Source organism: Diabrotica undecimpunctata, chromosome 3 (genome assembly GCF_040954645.1).
Source record: "Diabrotica undecimpunctata isolate CICGRU chromosome 3, icDiaUnde3, whole genome shotgun sequence".
Lineage (NCBI taxonomy): Eukaryota > Metazoa > Arthropoda > Insecta > Coleoptera > Chrysomelidae > Diabrotica > Diabrotica undecimpunctata.
In genome coordinates this window covers 101,208,884-101,232,052 of record NC_092805.1, presented here as the reverse complement: position 1 = coordinate 101,232,052, position 23,169 = coordinate 101,208,884, and the positions used below count along the sequence as shown (strand labels likewise).

The 23,169-nt window shown below is 33.6% G+C and overlaps 1 protein-coding gene across 1 annotated transcript in view; it reads right to left on the bottom strand.

Moving 5' to 3' along the window:
- Window positions 1–6,083: 6,083 nt before the first annotated feature.
- Window positions 6,084–23,169, bottom strand: part of Tsf2 (transferrin 2) — a 56,788-nt gene continuing 39,702 nt past the window's right edge. The window contains exons 7-11 of the mRNA XM_072526416.1: window positions 21,006–21,261; window positions 20,679–20,901; window positions 17,364–17,551; window positions 17,135–17,306; window positions 6,084–10,685 (exon numbers count right to left, since the gene is read on the bottom strand). Coding sequence (XP_072382517.1) covers window positions 10,463–10,685; window positions 17,135–17,306; window positions 17,364–17,551; window positions 20,679–20,901; window positions 21,006–21,261 — 1,062 coding nt within the window. The 3' untranslated portion in view covers window positions 6,084–10,462. The remainder of the gene's footprint in view (window positions 10,686–17,134; window positions 17,307–17,363; window positions 17,552–20,678; window positions 20,902–21,005; window positions 21,262–23,169) is intronic.

Here is a 23,169-nt window from a genome sequence, read left to right as displayed (position 1 = left end):
ATATAATATAAAAGGTATTGAAAGGAAATATAAGTTCTAATGGTCTTGCTGAATATTCCACCACTCTATATCTTTATACAGGGCGAAGTCAGATCTGTGATGTACAGCTTAATACATAGTCAGCAACACATAAACCAGGCGCATAGTGCTGACAGTAGAAAACTAATCGAAGAGCTAAAAGAAGATATCCTTATGGGACAACCATCACCCAGGTGTAACAATAAAAACAGCCAAAATCGAATACCTCGGTCACATCATGAGGAACACCGAAAGATATGGGTTGCTGTAATTAATTCTACTAGGAAAAGTAGAAGGAAAACGGGGACCAGGAAGGCGAAGGATTTCCTAGCTGAAATCTACGTACGTGGTTCAACACAACAACCACTAATCTTTTCAGAGCAGCTGTTTGCAAAATCCAGATTGCCATGATGGTCGCCAACATCCCGAAACGGATAGGCACTATAAGAAGAAGAACCCATACAAGCAGAAGCTACCTAATATACGGATGGCTCAAAAATATCTGAGGGTGTAGGAGCCGGTACAGTAGGGACAAGACAAGGGATACATTTCCCGGTAAGTCTATCTAAGGATGTCACAATTTTCCACGCGGAAATAACGGTAATCCATCACTGCGTGGAAGAAACAGAAAGGCAGAAAAGAACTCACCGTCTAATTGCCTTCTTCACAGATACCTAGACAGAGCTTAAGGCACTCAATTCTATAAAGATCAATTCTAAGCCAGTATGGGATTGTGTGAGTGCCCTAAATAAACTAGGACGCCGTAGCAAGGTTGCGGTAGGCTGGGTATCAGGGCACGCGGTTCATAAGGGCAATGAAAAAGCAGATGAAATGGCCAAACAAGACTCATTGTTGTCATTCATTTGACCAGAACCCTTCTGTAGCGTTGCAAAGGCAGTACTAACAACAGCTACAAGAAAATGGGTAGCACACAAATCTCTGGAATGGTGGAGGAATTTACCAGCACAAAGACAGGCGAAACAGTTATTATAGAACATTCGCCAAAATTTACAGCAACATTTCACAAAATTTACTATTTTTACATTACACAAAATTTACTAATTTTCAATAAAAAATTCTTCGCAACAATAACAAGTTTTTTCAAAAGAAATAAATATTGGTTTAAAATACATGGTGATTCCATATAAGTTTGATTGTGTGTATGTTTGCCATAGTTCGTTGTGATCTGTTAGGATGTTATTGTCTTTTGTTATTTTTGAGTAGTTACATTTTCTGATGGTGTTTTTTATGGAAGTTGAAAAAGTCATGTTTTGCAAATAGTAGTTCTGCTTCCTAGCAGTTTGTAATTATCAATTTATTTCTGGTCGCTCTTATTTTCTTTTTACTTCGTTTATTCCTTTGTATTTTCTTACATTCATCATCATCATCAGTAGCTCGACAACCCTTTCTGGGTCCTGGCTTGTTCTAGGATTTTCCGCCATTCTGTTCTGTTCCTTGCTTTGTTTTTCCAGTTGGTAATCTTAAGTGTTTTCAGATCTTGCTCCACTTGTTCCATGTATCTAAGTTTGGGTCTTCCCTTTGACCTTCTTCCTACTGGTGTTTGTCTCATAATATGTTTTGGTGTTTCAGTCTCCAACATTCGTTCAACATGGCCCATCCAGCGCAGACGTCCGATCTTTATGGATGTTATGATCTCGGGTTCGTTGTATGCTGTGTACAGTTCAAAGTTATATCTTCTGCGCCATATGTCATTTTCCTTTACCCCCTTATATATGTGTCTAAGGATTTTTCGTTCAAATGTGCCTAATAGGTTTTCATCGCTTTTCGATAGTGTCCATGTCTCTGATCCATATACAAGGACCGGTTTTATCAGGGTCTTGTATATTTTGCATTTGGTGCTTCTTGTGATGTTGTTAGATCTTAGATGTTTAATTAGTCCATTATATGTTTTATTAGCGATATGTATTCTTCTCTTAACTTCTTCACTGACATTGTTATCTGCGGTAACTAGTGAACCTAGGTATGTAAAATTTTTCACGCTTTCGATGTTATAGTCTCCTATTGTCAGATTCTGTAGGTTTCTTTGGCCTGTCGATTTACTGACCTTCATGTATTTGGTTTTTATTTCATTAATGTTTAGGCCACTGTTTTGTGCCGCTCTTTCTATCGCATTAAATGCTTCTATCATCTCTCTTTCGCTTCTGGCTATGATATCAACATCATCTGCAAATGCCAATATTTGTACACTTTTTGTTATTATTGTTCCTCTGGTGTTGACTTTTGACTCCCTAATTATTTTCTCTAATGTGATGTTGAATAGAATACAGGATAGGGCATCTCCCTGTCGTAGGCCCGTTCTCACATGAATTGTATCTGTTAGTTCGTTTTGAATTCGAATTTTGCTTTGTACTTTAAGTGTTTCTTTTATGATATCAATGAGTTGAGTTGGAATATTAAAGTCTTTCAGTGCATGAATCAGAAATTCTCGATGGATGCTATCATAGGCACTCTCAAAGTCAATGAAAAGATGATGTGTGTCTATATTAAATTCACTAGTCTTTTCCAAGATTTGCCTCAAGACGAAGATCTGATCTATTGTGGACTTCTGCCTGCGGAAACCACATTGATATCCCCCAACTATTTGTTCCGCATATGGTCTCAATCGGTCATACACAATATTTGACAGTATTTTATATGCCATAGTCAGTAGCGTTATTGCTCGGTAGTTTTCACATTGAAGCTGATCTCCCTTCTTATGTAGTGGAATAATTACTCCGGTATTCCAGTCTTGTGGCAGTTGTTTATTATTCCATATGTTCACTATTAGTTCGTGTATCGCATTCAATAGGGAGTCTCCACCTTCCTTTATTAATTCTGCGCTGATATTGTCTAATCCAGGTGACTTGTTGTTTTTCAGTCTGGTAACTGCTTCTTGCATTTCAGCCACTGAAGGTGGGGTTGTTTCTCTGGTATCCGTTTTATCCAGTCTACTGCTGTATAGTCTTTGGGTACGAAATCTTTTTCTTATCATTTTAACTAAAACACGTACACCTCTAGCTTCCAAAAGTTGCCTTTGGAGCTGTGGGTGAGAAATTGTTAGGTCCCTTCTAGCTAATTGGCCAATGAAACGATCGTGGTGAGCCATTGTTACTTTTTGGGCACTTTGTCTTAGTCTATTCTTAAGCGATACTAATTCCTGATACCTAGCATAAGTTTTTGACATAACGCCCTGTGTTACGCCTACCACTGCCGCTATGTCCCTCTGAGACATTCCTTATTCCACAAGATCAATAATCTTTACCCTTTGCGCCTGCGTTAACCCCACATAAGGCATATTTTCGTTTTTGAACGCAAAAGTAAGTTTACTTATTTTCGTTTAATGTACAACTTAAGCAAATAATCTATAACGTACCGAGCTGTATTATCTAATTGTTTTATCGGTTTATTAATTTTCAATAAAAACGTTTATTCTTCGCAACAATAACAAGTTTTTTCAAAAGAAATAAATATTGGTTTAAAATACATGGTGATTCCATATAAGTTGGATTGTGTGTATGTTTGCCATAGTTCGTTGTGATCTGTTAGGATGTTATTGTCTTTTGTTATTTTTGAGTAGTTACATTTTCTGATGGTGTTTTTTATGGAAGTTGAAAAAGTCATGTTTTGCAAATAGTAGTTCTGCTTCCTAGCAGTTTGTAATTATCAATTTATTTCTGGTCGCTCTTATTTTCTTTTTACTTCGTTTATTCCTTTGTATTTTCTTACATTATTCTTCTTTTTTCCATCGTGTATAGAATTTTCTCGAAAGAGAAAATTGTATGTTTTTTTAACCCAAAACATTTTGTAAAGCATTATATCTAGTATTTTTGATATTTTCCCCTTGTTCTTCCATGTTTTCTTTATCATTTTTTGCTAATATTGAGTATTCATTACCTAGTTCCTTTTGTAATCTCTCTCTAGTTTTATTATTTTTTAAAGCTTCAATATTATATCCGTGTTTTGGTTTTATGCAGCAAATAGCGTTATCATAATCCATGTCGCAATTCTATTCATTTTGTCGAAATTTCACTGCGTCAAGCCGGAAGATTCTTAGCACCCTCTGGTGGTTTAACACCTGTCCGGGACTGGGACCCAATTGTCTAGGTTTTCTGGTCATAATGAAATTATAATGGACAGCATGATTGCCCTGGGCTAATACAAACTCTATGTATGTCAGCTCACTTTTGAATATTCTTTCGGGACCATTTGTATATTTATTTGTCAATAGTTTAACTTTATTTCTTTTTCATATCCCCAATTTCTTGGGATTATGGCTTCAAAATATAAGTTTCTAACTCTTCAAAGAAATACAATTTTTCTTCTTCGATTTTTATAACAAACTTTCCGTTTTATTCGCATTTTCTGTCAGACTAATTCATGCATTTTGTTTGTCTGTGTTAATTTCAGATACTATAATAATCATCTGTATAAACTCGACTTTTTGTGAAATAATAAGACTGATGTTAATATATGTTTCTTTATATATCCATATATTTTGCCCCTTTCGTATTTTGAATAAAAACCACGTATTTTCTTTCAATCTTAATATTTATTCCGCACTTTTCTAGCCTCTTTCTGAAGACACACTCAGACTGTTTCATTCATCTTATAATTCAAAAATTATGATAATAGTTAATAATAAAAGAATTGCTCATAAAACAAAAAATAGTATTTATAATATATCTACTATATTTTAAAACCAAAAACTGAAAAGTGAACTGTAAACAGGTTTAGATAATAAAAGACAAATCAACAATAGATTCAATTTTTATTCCAAAGCTTCTTATGGAAAAATATGATAAAAAGAAACAAATATTCGTATATTTCTTGATATTAAACTGTAACAATATTATTTGCTTACAATGGGTTAAAAGGGGGACTGAACAATTGCCTGGTTTGGAGATAGGGCAAGCAAAAAAATTGCAACATTTGCGAACGGCTACTCGTGTTTTAGTTGGAGAGCAAGGTCGTGGATAAGGATTCCTTTTTTGGGACTGGGAGAACAAAAAACGAAAAAGAAATCAAGAAATACTTACAGAGATGTCCTGGGCAACACTACACAAGAAGATTTCTAAACTATTTAAAATTATGACGCCGTTTAAAAAAAAGCCTCTTAGAAGAAGAAATCCGCTACTTAGAAAAAAGGTTTAGGATGTTTCTTTTCTTAGATTTGAACAAAAAACATTTTCTCAAAAACTTCAAACAAGCAAAATTTCACCTTTGGAGGACATAAAATGGACGCTGGACAAATCTTGGAAGAAATCAAATCAAATATCAAAACTGGACTTCAGGTTATCCTGGATCATAACAATCCGAAATATTTCAAACTCGGCTGCTTAAAACCACGTCGGGTTACTTAGCGTTCAGGACGCTGTTATCAAATCCCTTGTCAGAGGATACAGCTTACAACAAACGGTGATTAACTCACATTACAAAGATTGCCACATGGCATTTTGAGCTCAAATCACCTTCTTCTCACTACACTCGTGGAATTAAGGGAAACTTTGCCGGTTTTTCCAAACTTCACGAAAACGAACCTTCTTTGCGTAGTCGCCCCATTGCTCCCCTCCTTGACCGCTACACTATTCCCTCTTCCTAATGTCAAAATTGTACATTCTCGTACCAGATTTAACTCGTGGCCAATCAGGTCTCTCTTCTGCGATGCCTTGGATACCAAATTAGTCCTTAAAGTACTCGGTATTAAATTTTTTTATGGAAACTTATTTAAAATTAAAACGCAATTAGGGCAAGGTCAAATTCGAGAACTACGCCGCTAATTTTTTTTTTCAGATGATTCGACAAAAACATTAAAAAGTAAACAGTTTTAGGTCGCTGTCACGTCATCAGCCAGGGACATATCAAATAAATTTTTATATATTTAATATGCGATATTTAAGGGAAAAATTATGCTACAAAACATGTGATTAAAGCTTCACATGAAGTTATATAAGTTATATAAAGTGCGTAGAATCACATTCCCAATACCAGTCAGTTTCTTCTTAAGTTAAAGTATCTTCTTGGTGATTCGAAAAGGCTCGATTATTTTTTAAATAAGAAAAAAAAAACAAAATATACTTACAATTTATTAAAAACAAAGGCAAAAAATATATAAAAACGTTGTATAAATTGGACGGAGCTTTTTCACAAAACGTTTAAAACGCCCTATTAAATTTCAAGTACAGCGTTATTAATATCAAAAACTAATTACATATCTATAAAATTATTTTCGTCAAACAAAAAGTAATTGGAAATTTTTATGTTTATTTGAAATTCCAAAATATAAAAGAGATTTATCTTTATTTTCAATATTTACGCATAAGATTTCTATTTTGTTTGTTTTTATAAACGATATTAACACAAAATTTAATAAGGAATATATGTATCATGCACCTTTTTAATGTTATGGCCCTTTTTGTTGGCTTATCAAAACTCGTAAGTAAAATTTTACAAATAATGATAAACCTCTCTCGGTTAACATTTACAATTTTTTTATTTACCTGCCAAAAATACTTTTTTATATAGTCGGATAATATATTGTTAATACTACATAAAAATATATACCGAACTCGTTTGGTACCGGAATTCCTCCCAAATTTTTACCCCAATACTATGATGACCTTGCCATTGCTGTGATGACCTTCGCAAGTCAATAAACGTACTACTTGGAAATTAATAACAAATGAATAATCATGCTAACTGAATAAGCATGCGAAACTGTGGTTCACTAATTTCATTTAAATATATATATATATATGCCGCTAAATAGTAGCTTTCAATTATTTTACTTTATATTTACAAAATTCACAATTATTAAGGCAACGAGTGTACATTTTATTGTAAAATAAACGTTTCTAAAAAAAATATGTAAAGTTATCACATATCTACTTATAAAAAAGATTCTTAAGATTTATTTCTTCCTATGAGTAATTCGACTATATAATAAAAAAAAATTGAAAAAGTTTGTAAAATGTTCTAAAATATGCATACAAAGTAATCAAGTACTTAAGTGTAAATAAATACTGTTAAAAATTGTTTAAAATCTAAAATTATATTTTTATTACAAATAATGTCCATCTGTAATTAATAATAAACTTTTTTGTCAGGTTTGTTTTTGCAGCAGTTTTTAAGTGATCAATCACATAAGTACGTGAAAATAAACACTTCGGAAAATTCAGATAGAGAGTTATTATTAAAGAGGTGTTTTATATCGTCCTGCAATAAAAGCACCTTTATTTTGACATATACCCATGCGCAGTTTTGCGTCCTTTATTTTTTATTTTTTATTACGGGCCGCCCGTATTTAAATTAAATATTCACTTATATTTTAAATTAAATACAGGACAGAGTACAACTTTTATTCAAGTTACCCTTATTTTGACGTAAACTATCAAATTACGTGTAGAAAGACGTCAAGGTCAAACTCTAACTCCACTTATATTTACAATTAGTAATTCACTAATGTTTGTATTTTGAGAACGATTTTCGAAGTGGAAATTGAAACGTCAATAAACGTACTTTAACCTTTAATTGTGGCTTATTCCCATTTAAATAGTAATTATATTTATAATTATATAGATATTTGATCAAATTTGTTCTGTTTTATTTAATGAACATTGTTTTTGGTATTATTATTATTCTCAAAGAGTAAATCTTTATGATTATTATTATACTGCATACCGATAATATTCATAAGTAACAACTCTATTCATTATTTGCGCCAGCTAAACTAGCTATATCTAATGGTTCTTCCATATTGTAAGATGAGTATTATGGATTATAGTATTATTAAAAAATAATTTAATTAAATTCAACGTTTTACTCTTTTCAATGATCCTATTTTAAGTTTTAATCTAGGATTAGGTATATAAGTAACACATAGTATCTTATAGGCATTTATAGGTTATTTTTATATTATACACAAATATTTAATATCATTGTCAAAATAAAAGATTTCTTTAACATAATAGCAATAACTCTCTTTTAGACATTAAGAATTTTGTACTTTATTAAAGGATCCTGTAATAAAGGCGGCTGACATCTCATGGTTTCAATAACTCTCTATGGTCATGATTCTCCGATACAAAAACCAAACTAAATATATTTTTTTACTTTTTCTAATTGTTCTTCAGCTCTTGTAGATAGATATCAGTCTTGGATGCCCCAATAACAAACATGATGCCCTAAATTTATAACCAACATTAAACTCGTTAAGTAAAATTTAATATTGGAATTTGCAAGAAAAAAGCGAACCAAGGTTGACACCGACCCTGTACATCTTCTAACTCCGACAACAGTTGTATACTTCTTCTTCTTATGGTGCCGTCTCCTTTCGAAGGTTGGCGATCCAAATGGCAATTGTAGCTTTGAAAACTGTTGCACGCAAGATTTCTGAGGACGAGAAGTCAAACCATCTCCTCGGGTCTTTCAGCCACGAGTTCTGGCGTCTTCCAACTGATCTTCATCAATATAATTTGGAGTAATTCATATCTTTCACCTCTCAACTCATGACCCAAGTATTGTATTTTCCTCTCTTTGATTATGCTGAGTAATTCTTTTTGTTTACTCATGCGCCGAAATATCTCAACGTTGGTAAATTTTGTACCCATGGAATTCTTAGCATCCGTCTGTATATATACATTTCAAAGGCATCTATTCTTTTTTCTATTTCAGCACTTCATTGTCCACCTTTCACAGCAAAACAGAGAAAACTTAACTTCTGATCAATCGAATTCTGAGCTCTAGACTAAGGTCTGATCTTGTAAAAAATGTTTTCATGTTTATGAGTTTTTCCTCGCTTGTATACAGACGGCCCAATTTCACTTTAGAAGTAACACGGCAAAATCAAGAAGATATAGCATGGCAGCCCTTTAATCAAAAACCACCGCGCATCTTAAAGTCAGAGACAAAGTGGTTTTGAGCAGGCAGTACGCTCTTCGTCCGATAAAATATAAAATAATATATTTTAGACACTGACAAAAATGTTTATTTCTAAAGATCAACTACAACGTGTAAAAAATGAGGCATGAATCTGAGGAAAGCTTTCCTGTTAATAGGAAAACTATTTTCGAAAAGAAGTTAATGTATGCCGAACAGACACCATTCCACAGACTAGTCGAAAGGTAGCGGGCTTTTATGAAAATTTATGTTGCAAAAATTTTTATTGTCAAAACAATGTTTTTGAGCCCTTTTGAAATTGCAATATATATTTAGTATTTAATAAAACTATAATTAAATCAGATTATTTTGTCGGGACTAATTTTTGGACAGTCAATTTTAAAATTTCAAATTCATTAATTTCGTAAATAATAATATATTCGAGCCAAGTCGAGATTCGGTTTATTTATAAATAAAAAACATACACATTTTCAGACAAGAGACTGGTCATTTTAGTGAGACTTAATTGGGATTGTGTGAAGTAAATGCCTGAGATTACGGCTAGTAAAGGCCATATCCTTCCGCTTATAGGGTGAAAAAGTCCATAATATATCGTTGACCATCAGAGTTCAAGCGTACAACTTTAGGAAAACATTTTAAAACAGTTAAAAGATTATCATCTACAGTGTTACTATGTTTACAACGTATGACAAAAAATGAAAAAAAAAATATGAGTGCAATATTGCGACCAATGTAACATTAGAAACCAGAAAGAGATAAATGCACATGCATTAGATTTCAAAGCGATTGCAACTGCTGCAGAAACAAAAATTGTTTACCTTCAACAAGTCTTAGCAGTACAACTTAGTTATTAAACAATGCATTCTGCAACAAACTCATTTGAATTTCATACGTGAAATCAAATCTTAAATATATTTTCTATATATTTATTTACTCGTCTTTTGAGTAATAGAAGCCAGTTCATCAAAGGTTCTTACTTAAATGAAACGATATGATGTGGAATGTAATTTTAGATTTCCCATTTCGATTTATTTCATCGTCTCTTTGCTTTAATATCCTAGAAAGCACATATTTGAGTGAGAATCTGAATTTTGGTTTTAAACATGTAGTAGAAATCTTCGGATTTTCACTTTTTGCTTTTAATAATTTTATTTTATTTCTTCAATTTTTTCTATTTATCTAAAATAAGGTACTTATTTTAAGTGAGGTATAGAAAAGTAACCGTAACAATTATGATTAATGATATCAAAAATACTTGTTTTTGAAAGACATTCATTTAAAAATCAAAGGCTGATATTATTTTCGCATTCTCACTTTTACAATTGATCATTTTGTAGAATTTACACTTAAACATTAAAATCAATTGCATAGTATCAAATTAATATATGCTAAAATGCACTTGCTCATTTTAAAATATGAGATTCAGAGTCATGTAAAGTTTTCAACTTAATATCTAGGTAAAAAACATCTTATAAAAATGGACGTTCAGTACAAAATTGTGGACGGAAATATTTACATCACATTAGAATTACTACCTAAAAACTAGTCATTACAATAAAAATGCAAGAACAATCATTGGAACGGCTGCCAGTAAAGTTACTTTTATACTGACACTACCGGCATGGCAGTCTACTATCCTCCTCGCTCGCATAAAGTCACTGCCTAAGTAATCTGAGTAGTGTCGTTTGTTGGGAGGGATAACTTTTAGCTGCGTTGTGGCGTCTTGGAAGATGAGATCGGCGTATGGAGGTGGTGAAGAAAACATACTGAAACTGTAATATCATAAAAATTAAAAAGTGTAATTGTGTAATACGGGAATTACTAATTTTGAAAAAAAAAAGGTGTATAAGAACGTATGTATACTTATAGTATGTTTTACTACATATAAGTATCTGTACATTCTTATAGTAAGCGGCGCAATATTCACGAATATAATATATTCAATCGGATCTTAATTGTGACTTAAACAAGGAAGACATATTCAATATAATATGGAAAGCTTATCTTAACCCTAGAACGCCATTACGCATTACGAATAACTATTCGTAATATTTACGATTCCAGCCTCTAGAAAAAAAAATTATTGTTACACTTCTTTAAAATACTTTATTCAAACACCAACAGTAATACTTGTTTACTACTTTTACACAATGACAACTATTCAAAATGCTACTGTTTTTAAAATGTCAACTTTCTGTATTTATATAAATTTTCTAACATTCCAGACATTACTGGACATTGTAACGGGATTTTTCGATGACATCGCGAACATTTCAAAGAATTTAATACTTGTTCTTTGTCGTCAAGGGACGTTTTCTATACGGAATAAATCTCACGAAACTGTCATAACACTGCTTTCTTCTTTACAGTTATTCGCCTCGAATAACTGGTCTGCCAGGGATCGATTGAAGCCTACAGGGTGAATCAGTTATTCAGGCCTCGATATGAACTACCTTGGGTTTACTTCTAGTTGAAAACTGTATTCAGTAGATTAGATCGTTTATTTTCTGCAAAACGGTGTACAGGTCATCAGTTTCATGTAGTTTCGAAAAAAAGTTATTCCTTCCGAAAATAAGATATTGAGGAAAATTCATTTCTCTTCCGATGATCATCATCGATGGGGAATAATATCCGGTTGCTCCATGTTCGGAACTTCTATAGGGTAACAGGAATAGAGAAATTAATATATCCCAATCTTTTTGATTATCGGCGACAAACATTGAAAGGTATTGACAAACTCTATTATATATTTCGACCATTTCGTCTGATTGGCGAAAATGCGTAGTGCAAGTTTTCTTAACGCACAAGATTTTCATTAATTCTTTGAAACACTGACACTGACTTTGAAACTATAATTCGTTCAAAGCATCTTCGAATTCTTGTAATTGTTCATTTAACACATTCTACAAAATTGACAACTGTTCTCTTAACTTTTCTATTTCATTTTTACTAATTACTAGTTCATCCTTCATTTATATTCTTCAAATGAATAACTTCGTATTCTAAAGAATATTTTTCCTTTCTCTAGTCATTTTGGGAAGTCGATTTATTAGAGACCTACATCTACTAGTATTTCTAGTAGGACTATGTGACGGGCTTTTGGATGCCGATGTAGGTGACCCTCTGACTTCATTCTGTGCTTCTTCTTTACTTGCCTGGAATCGGCTTCTGCAATTATTTTGCAAATATCCTATTCTTTCGCAATTAAAACATCTTCTGTTTTCAGTTTGAGTTTTTTGTTCAAGATTTTGCAATATGCTTAACATTTGGGATAAAATAGAATGCAGGTTGTTATCTGCGGTAGTGAGTTTTTCATTTCCTGGAAATGTTATTTCTGTTAATTTTGAGAGAGATCTGAAAATACTTTTCGCCGCTTCATACTGCTGGGCTCTATTTAGCGTTTTGTGATGTAATCAGAGAACTTGTTGCATTTCGACATCCTGTAGTCCATCTATGAATGATGTATATCAATTTGTTCCAGTAAACCCTTAGGTGCCTGAAGATACGCCAAATACAATAATCTTTAAATATCGGCTTGAAATTCTTGCAGACTTTCGTAATGCTTTTGATATCGAACTTTCAGCTGAGTTTGGAAAACCTGCTTTAGATACTGCTGGCTATATCTTGTCTCTAAAGCTTGAACAAGAGAGGTATAACTAGGTGCCTCCTGTGGAAGAAGTTACAAGACGGTTGCTGCCTGTCCTCGAAGCGAACAACCAAGCTACCATTTCTTCCTCAGCCATGCCATTTGCTATAGCTGCAGCTTCGAATTGAAAACGATTCCATCCGAAAGTTTCCATCCAATTGACAACGAGTTTGGTTGGTTTTAAAATTTTGCTAGTTCTAATTGAAGCTGTTTGTTCAGAATCGGCATTAGTTACTGAAACAATATTAGATAAAGAAGTTTGAGTATCAATTTTTCTTTCTAACTCAAGATTTGGCTTTATAAATAAGATTTTAAATCGATTTGCGGTTGTTCTATTTTATTGATTAAATCGGTTTTTATATCGTTCTGTTGTTCTTCTAACCCTATCTATTTATTCTACTAGTAATTTGACTATGTCTAACAAATTTAGTGAATTTCCGATAAACTATTTATGATTTTTCTACCTCTACTTTTCTACGCCTCTCCTCTTTATTTGTACTCTTCTTGTCTATACGCTTCTTCACCTCCATATGGTTCTCTTTTTTCGCTCTTCCATTTTTAAAAACCATACGGGGGGGTTTGGAAGTATCCATTTCTTTATCAAATTCAGTAGATATTGTATTAATCATTAACAATTGTTGAAATATCTCTTTAATCCCATCGCTGTCACTAATGTTACACCTCTTTAAAATACTTTATTCAAACACCAACAATATTACAATACTTGTTTACAATTTTTACACAAAGACAACTATTCAGAATAATACTGTTCTTAAAATGTCAACTTCCTGTGTTTATATACATTTTCTGACATTCTAGACATTTCGATGACATCTCGAACATTCCAGAATTTGTAACACTTCTTCTTTTTCGTCAAGGCAATTTTTCTATATGGAACAAATCTCACGAAACTGTCATAAAAGTATAATGCTACAATAGTTTAAATAAACTTAATAACTAAATACTGTACACATAACAAGAGTTTGATAACATTATTTAAATACCTGACTCACAGGTAGCACAATGCTCCAGACAAAACGTATTTCTGTAGAGGTAACACATATTGGTCATCATTCTTCTTTTTTTCACTGGGCAGATATTACAAATTGTTCGATACATCGTAGACGTAATAAGCGCCAAAGCCTGTGTAATATTTCCTACCAGATTTTCTACATGCTCGCCAATCGAAAGCAGTAAAGTGGGTATACTTTTCACTTCTATAGCCATGCCTCGATAAGATTTTCTTATACCACTAGAAAATATGTTTGTCTGTCGGTGGGTATAATTCCATAAAATTGTAGCATTTCCGTATTACCCCGTATATAATAAAACACCGAAAAAGATTTTTAATCTTTTTGCGTCTCTGATATTGGTAATATAAACATTTTCGAGTCTGTTTATAATAATTTTAATTGCTATTTCGTTTGATCTTGATTCCGCTTAGATATTTGCGCGTCAAATAGATGAATATTTCCACTTAGGTTGGTGAGAAAGTGATGCGTGGAAGAGAATAATTTTAAGTGATGAGATCACTCTTCGATAAATCGTCTGTAAGAGCAGTTGATTCAGTTTCATGACGAATTTGTCATCGATAATTCGTTAGAGTAGCGGCAACATCGGTAATTCAGATAGTGTAAAGTGTAGTAGTCAGAGAAGCAGATTGTGTTCTGAACAGTAGAGGTGGTTCTCGGCAAATAGTTTCAAAAAACCCGCAAAATTTTCGTTTAATTCCATGAGTCAGAAGGAGGTGAATTTAATCTCAAAATGCTATTTGGCAATCTTTATTTACTGAGTTAGTTAATCACCGGTTTTTTGGATGTTGTATTCCATGCGAAGGGATTCGAAAAACAGTGTTTCCAAGGTTTTAAGAGGTCCGCATGGTTTTAAGTGAAAATTAAGTAGCCGAGTTTTGAAGAATACATATTTTTATTATCAGGATAACCTGAAGTCCAATTCGATGTTTGACCTTCCCAAGATTTGTACAGTTTCCATCTCATATAGGTCGAATCCAGATCATTTGAAGTTTGTGTGAGACAGTGTGTTTTTTTGTATTCAATTCCAAGAAAAGGCTTTCTTTCTAACCAGCAAGAAAATTTTTTAAACAGCGTCCATTTTAAATAGTTTAGGAATCTCCTTGCGTATTGTTGCCCAGGAAATCCCCGTATTTTTTTGATTTTTTTTTTGTAGTAAGTTTCTCCAGTCCCTCAAATAAAGAAACCTTTATCCACGACCTAGCTCTCCAACCAAAACACAATTAGCCGTTCGGCTTTTCAATTTATTTGCTTACCCTATCTCCAGCCCAGTAATTGTTTAGTTCCCTCTTTCAACCCCCTATAAGCAATTGTATATTGCTACAAGTGACACCCAACGTGGTAGTCAAATTTGGTAGGCAAAAATTGTTACAAAATATATAAAGTTCTTTTTATTTCCCGCAAAATAGGCATATCAGATCACATGATCGAAGTATCGACCAAGCCTAGATTTATATTCGAGTAATCATGTTTTTCAGAAATGAGAAATACTTTCACCTTCATGCATAGGTGGCAGCAACAGTATGTTTTTATTACGTTTTAGCTTTATTGAAAACCGTCACCTTTTCTATATCAGAATAAAATTTAGTACTTCATATTTTTTTTAGTTCTTTTATATATTATATATTTCCGGTGTTTTGAGATTGGTAAAGGAACTTGGAGACAGTATGGGTTGCCGATGCTCATACTGTAATAAAACTCCGAGTAATGTTCACTGTTTCCGACGAAAGAGTCGGGGGTTCTAGAAATAGAACTTAGCTTCTGCCAACAAATCATACTCCTACGTCCACGAAGGCTTTTGCCGCGTAACCACTGTGTGCTTGGCGTACAGTGTGCATTCTATAGTGAAAGGCGAGAATCTGGCGCCTAAAGACTGGAATCATATCGGCTAAGGGCTAATAAACACTATATTTTTTCCTCTCCAGGCCCTCCGCAAGAGTAATTTGATTAGCTGTTGTTGCGCTTGGGCACGCTTTTAACAACTAGTGGAATAGTGTCACGGAAATATTCATGCAATCTTTTGACTTGTTCATGTGACGTTATATCTTCACCTAATTCCTTTTTGCAATAGGTTGGTGGGTGGCATATCTTTTGTTGGCTAGTTGTTTAGTGATATTATAATTATATAATTGTGTCATTTTTTTATGTTCATCGAGACCCGCGCTTCTTCAGCAAGATCTGAGAATTCTTCTCTTCTTGGTGAAGAAAATCCACATGCTTTTGTCTTTCTTTGTTGCCTTGTTGACAATTTTATTCACTTTCCTACAACTTTCTTACAAGCCGTTCCTTCTATGTTTCTGTTCTGGAATTAGTCGTTCTAAATTAGTTAATGCGTTTGCGGCGTTCTATCTTGTTCCAAGTTTCTCTTGTAATCCACTATTTCTTTATGTATTTCTTTAAAGCACAAAATTTTTCACTTGTTTCCACAAGAGCATTGCTAATCGTTTCTCAATTTTTGTCCTGGCTCTGGTCTATTTTAGCTTGCAGTTCTCGTACAAATTCTATTTTCGTCTCGTTGTATTGTAGTTTCTCAACGTTGGACTTCTTTCGTATAAGTTAGTTCGGTTCTTTCCGATTCCTATCTATCTTAAATCTAATTTTCCATCATCATCATCATCATCGGGTAGTGATTAGGAAGAGAGATGTTCGCCGTTGCTCACTTATTGCGATGTGGCCGATTTGATTGTTAGTGCGGTTGTCTGACGATTTCCATGATACTTTGTAGATTGTTTAAGTGGAACAAAGTTCTTCCAATAATTAGGTCACGGTTACCACACAGTGCAATGAAGCGCTCGCCATTGTTATTTATCTGGCCAGTGTGCACTGCCATGATTTTCCATGTACGGTATCCTAGGTTTTTATGTTAACCTTGGCATTGAAGTCTCCCATCACTACTTTTATATCGCATCTTTTAATTTGTTCTAATGTGGCTTCAGTTACTGTATAGTACTGAATCAGTGTTACCTTTTTTCACTTGGCCCTAATCCAATGATTATTCGCTCTGAAACTGATTTCCATTCTATGAGAGAGTGTTTTGTGGCTTTACTAAACAGGATTTCTACTCCATTTTCACGACATCCTCCATCCGTTTTACCAGAGCATATCAGCAGGTCGCCTTCCATGTTGACGTGTTCTCCCGTTCCATTCCACTATGTCTCACTGAGACCTAGTATATCAACTGTAACATTGTTACTCCTTTTATAATGTGAAACTTTACTTTGTAGGCAAGTTTTTGGTATCTTTTACTATAAAGGATATACTGAACTTTTTCGCACTAATCTATTACCCCTTGTATGTAATATCAGACGAAAAGACTGTTAATGGACCAAAAATCATATTAATAGAGTTGATCAAACATTGTCTTATTGAGCTCGCTAACTACAGCAAAAATTTACATTGTTTAATGGAAAATGAAATAGTTAAAAATGGTTTAGATATTATTTTTCTGAAGTTATTTCACATAAAAGTTAAAATTAATAAAAATTAAATTATTTCAATATTATCGCCGGATGAATAATAAATTAAATAAAAATATTATATTTACCTAAATTCATCAGCAAATTTTCTACCATAGAAGGTTTGAGCATACAAAAACAGGTTAATGTAGGCATTAATATAGGTTTCGTTGTACCCATATCCTCCTCGTGTAACGATGGCATTGGCTTTCACTTTGCCAAGATTACATTTAGTATATTCATTAATCTCAGCCCTAGTACCTACGACAGCAAAACAACAATTAATTTCATGGGATATGCATTTAATTTAGATCCTACCATCTGGACACAATAATTCATAATCGTCGTTAAGATTATCCCTAGTCCACCATTCCCTCTTCTTACCACCAGTGTTTTCGGTTACAGTCGTATGTTTCACGAAAGCAACGTGTCCACCACCTTCTACTAGACATCTGAAAGCTCCCGTGTGGCCGTAGTAGTCTTCCGAAGCATCTCTTCTACAGTACCTACAATATATAATACACATACGTAAAAACAACTGTTTGGTCAACTTGTATCTAAAAAATAAAACTATTTTGTGACGATTCAATGAGACGGTTCTATAGTCACAACAAAGAATGAAATAAAAATTGAAGATTAAGACAAAAGATTATTATTAACATAACCTTATAGATTTAAGTTTGAAATGGTGAAATTCAAATGAACGGATAAATATTAACATGAAAACTCGTTAGTCGAATCTTAATAGTAAATTTGACGTAATCACGTTATATACTCATTCAAATGATAATTGTCAATGCGTCTCCCTCCCCAACTATTATTTTAGCCACAAAAACTAAAATTATGTAATATATTTTTGAGCAACAGCTATGCCACACGTTCATAGTTTTATGGTTTTTGAGTAATGTAATAATTAGTAAAAAACATACAAGCACAAAAATACAACAAAAAAACACAAAAACAATGCACAAACAAACGCGCAAACAAGCACACAAAGAAACACATAAACTAACATAAAAAACAAACAAAACATCACACAATTACAGAAAGGCCGGATGGGCGCCATTTTGTAAAATAATTGTAAACGGGATCATATGGCAAGTAGTACATCATTTGAAATTTGTGCCACCCTTTTTTCGATTTTGTCACAATGTTTTAAAATGATGCGAGCGAAAACGTTCAATGTTAAATTGCTACAGTTAAAAAAAAGTTAGGAACATTCCTAATAATTTGGTTGTTGTTATGTTTTAGCTTTTACCGAAAAAGCTAGTTAGTAATAGTCTAAAATCGTACTGCAAGATCACTACGTTCATAACGTAGTCAATCAAACTCACATGTTTACATGTATTTAAGAATAGGAGAATACATTGAAAAAAGGTTGCCAGTCAAAAAGCGGCCGCAAATATTTTTGGTTTAATTAATGGTAATTAATTTTTGAACAAAAATTTTATTTCGTTCATTTATTTTTAAATAAAATACGCTGCTCATGACGTATCATCATCATTTTGGCTTTACAACCCTGTGTGGGTCCTAGCCTCCCCAAGAATTTTTCTCCAGTCGTCCCTATCCATCGCCTTCCTCCGCCAAGCACGTATTTCCATATTTTCTCATGACGTATGCATGTTTTTATATCAAATTCAAACGATTTTCAAACGACGTCTGAAAACAGTGGGGTTGCGCGCTAGTTCTCTTTTACTTTATCTTTGATACCTCGCGTTTCAGCTGGCAACCCTAATTTGCTACCATTTTTTTAAGCACCCTTATATCATATTAAAAAAAATTAATTTTATACAATAAACATGCATATACGTCATTTAAAAAATAAATAAACGAAATTTTCTTTCTATTCTTAAATGTATGTAAAAATGTGAGTTTGATTGACTACCTTATGAACGTAGTGATCTTGCAGTGGGAACTTGTACTATAAGGAGTAAAGCTCTAGAAATTGGGTTAGTATCTAAAACTCTGCGACATCCGGAGAGTTTAATGGTTACAATGCAAACTATGAAGATACAGACATTGCTACAAATCCTGAAGAAATGCCTCAATTCGGCTAAAATATTGCTTCTAAAAGCCAAGCTTAACTAAACATTCTACAACTTGTGAGTACATAACAGTTTGGAACTGTAAAGTCACTTAAGCAACTGAAGAAGCACAACAAAGTAAGTTTATATGGGTGTTAGCTCATACACGAATTACTAGGAACGAGATTGTTCCGATACGAAAATGGGATAGGTACTTTGGCAGTCTACTGTGAAAATATTCCAGGCCAAAGGTAAACAAAAAAGTTATAACCTGCTTGTCGCTTGTCGGACGCAGACGCCGCGTCGCCGAAAGATCGAGAAAAAGAACCGGTATTCAGATTTGATAATAGATTAAAAGATTGTAAATAAAGATAGTAAAATCGTTACAATAGGACCAGTAAAATAGTAATATAATACAATCGACATTATCTAAAACTGATCGATTCTTACATATACCAGAGCTAAAATGAAATATTACAACGAAAAGCGACTCAGTGAGATCTAATATAGAACAGTTTCATACATAAAAAAATACACGTGGAAAAGAGATCGCATAGACAAAATAGATGCAAATGGATATATTCTTCTTGTTCTAAATATTATTATTTTAAAACAATGTCTTGTTTTTTCAAAGTTGCAGCGTAATTTGGGATTCTGATATCCAACTTGCATACCAGCATTTGAGAGATCTTCTAGGTGGTTTGCTGGTGTTTGGTTTCTCTTCCTTTGCAATATTTGCAAGTCTATTATCATCGATTCTATCAACAACGTGGTCTCTACATGCTCTTTTTTTTACTCTAGACCATGTTAACATATCTTGATGTTACACAGGGTCCTAATATGGTTGCTCTGCAACCTATATCTAAGTGTTTTGCCAGTAATTGATCTTAGAGTCTTCATTTTTGTCATTCTTAGTAGTTGTTTTTGCCCGTATTTCTGTAGAGTATTCCTAATAATTATAAAATTCTTATAATTATTCTTAAACAGGTTTTGCAAATTCTTATTTCAATGCTCATACATTTGTTTCTCCATATTACATTCCGAAGAAATTCTGATACCTTAACCGCTGTTATCGCTTATGTTTGTATTTTTTGTTTGTTTCTATTGCTTGTAATAGCAGCACCTAGATATTTGAAGGACATGACTTGCTCCACACTTTTATTATAAATTGCTAACTTACATCTTCTATGTTAACTTGATATTGTCATAGGCTGCAGTTTCTCGAGAGAGATAATCATATTTATTTCTTTTGCTACTATTTCAAATCTATAGAGTAGGCTCTATAGATTGTTCTCATCTTCGTAATATATCACTGTATCATGAGGATAGCAAATTATTTTAAATTCTGTATTTCCCATTGTATAACCTCTTTCTGCGGTTTTCACTTCTTTGACAATGTAATCCATATATATTCTATCCATATATACGAAAGTATACGAAACTTCTAGACTAAATACCATATAACATAGAACATTTACCTTCAGCCTGCCACCAAATAATTATGAAATGAGTATAAAAGTGTGCTATCCGTATCAACTGAGAAGCAATAGGAGAAATAGATGAAAGCATTGAGGGATATTTAAGACTTATATATTATTAAAACGTTTACCTGAAACTCGCTCCATGACATAAATCACACATATTATCGTATGGCACCCCTGTATTGTATTCAGTACTGATAGCTCCTGGAACACAACTCTTTGAAAAATATTCAGCTGCTGCTCTAATACTGTTGCAGCCGTATGGTCTGATCCATCCATTACTAATCATGAAAGCCAACGGATAAACCCATCCTGCTGCTGTATTTATTCCTCCATGACAAGTATTCTTATCTATCAATAAAAATTTAACATATGGGTTAGAAAAGTTTGAATATGGATAAATCAATCAAAAACTCAAAAAAAGCTGATTAAAATGTTTTAAAGACTTTACTTACTTTTCAAATACGTCAATTCAGTACTTGGATCAGATTCTTTTCCAACAGCAACCACATAATACTCAGGCTCTTCCAAATTGTAAACTTCGCTAATAAAAGGCACTAAATCGTAGTTTAACCCAGCTGTATATACATCACTAGCATCCAGCACAGTCACATCAGCGGTTCCAGCTCTAATTGCCTGCATACAATGAATTTGGGAATGACCTTTATAGCACTCCATTTCAGGTTTCATAAGCTGAGCTTTCAATGCAGTCTGAAAGATAATGTAGAGTAAACACGTTTAAAAGTTTGTACAAAACTTATACGAGGGTGGATTGATATAAAACTAGCCTTTGATAGAAAAAACAAGTTTTTTGGAATTAAATCGATTTATTTCTAAACATAGTCCCCTTTTAGCTCGATACACTTAGTAAGACGATGTTCCAATTTTTTTATCCCATCCGAATAGTACTTTTGCTCGAGCTCTTCAAAATAGGCCGAAGTGTCAGCGACGACTTCATCATTTGTTGCGAAACGGCGTCCTCCGAGCCATTTTTTTAGGTTTGGAAACGGGAAAAAATCACTGGCGGTAAGATCTGGGGAATACGGTGGGTGTTCAACCAATTCATAGCCCAATTCTTGTAATTTTGCCATGGCGACGGCCCATCGGTGAGCCGGTGCATTGTCTTGGTGAAAGAGCACTTTTTGCGTTCCAAACCGGGGCGTTTTCGACGCAATTCGGCATCGAATCGATCCAATAATGCTGCGTAGTACTCACCATTGATTGTTTTTCCTTTTTCCAAGTAGTCGATGTGGATGATGCCCTTCGCATCCCAGAAAACAGTCGCCATCACTTTGCCGGCCGAATGTGCACTCTTTGCCTTCTTCGGCGACACTTCTCCGCATTTGCGCCATTGTTTCGACTGTTCTTTAGTTTCCGGTGTGTAATAATGCACCCAGGTTTCATCAACGGTGATAAATCGGCGAAAAAAATCTTACGGATCGCGCCGTATCATCGCCAAAAGCGTCTCCGAAATGGTCACACGTTTTTGCATTTGATCGATGGTCAGCAAACGCGGCACCCATCGCGCTGATAGCTTTTTCATGTCCAAATGATGGTGAATTATGTTGTGTACGCGTTCGTAGGAAATGTTTAGGCTTAGGCATTCGACGATCTGCCATAATCATGTCATGGACTTTGTTGATTATTTCCGGCGTGGTGACTTCATCTGGCCTCCCGGGACGCTCATCATCAAAAACACTCGTACGACCACGAACAAATTCAGCTTTAAAACATTCGTTTTACCCTTTTTGTGGAGGAACTTAATCACCGAACGATACTCGACTTTTTCCATTTCTCCGAAAACACAAAGTTTGCTTGCTTTTGACGGCTGTAAAAACCAAACTAATTGTTTTTAAAACTTAAAATTTTAACAGACGTCATGTCATGAATGGCAAATGTCAACACCGAGACCAATTCGGTATCAAGTAGCGCCATCTATCAAAGGCTAGTTTAATATCAATCTATCCTCGTACAGGCTTCTTAACCTAAACGCTTTCTGACAATTTTTTAAGTCTGTAAGTTTTTTGTTTTCTTTTTCCACTTTTTATTACATTTTCTATTAGTACAGTACATGACCATTCATTCACATAGTTCACTTCTACGGTTGACTCCCTTTTTTTACCATCCAGTAATTTTGATGCCCCATTTTTACTAATCTTATTTCTTACATACCTCCCCACTCCATCAACTTCACAATTCCAGGCGTTTAGTCAAATTACTGACAGATTTTAATACGATCGAAGATCTGTCGGTAATTTAAAAGCTAGACTTCGTAAAATACGTTGCACAATAAAAATAAAACTGATTTGAGTTTAATCAAGTTATGGTTTTGAGGTCAGCAAATAGACAAATAAAAGACTTCATATCTCTATCATAAAATAGACAAATTGATTTTATGCCAAAAAAGTTTAAAATGTTATAAATCTAAGAAAGGTCAGATTGTCTTTTAAAACAATTTAAATTTTCTTTTTCTTTTAAATTTACTTTGTCTAGAATTTTTAAATGCTATTCGACCTGTAATGTAGCCCTTAAACATTCTGAATTCATGAATCTCTCACATGAAACACCACATTTTCAAATAAAATATAAACTTTATTTTTTATGTTAATCTTCATTATT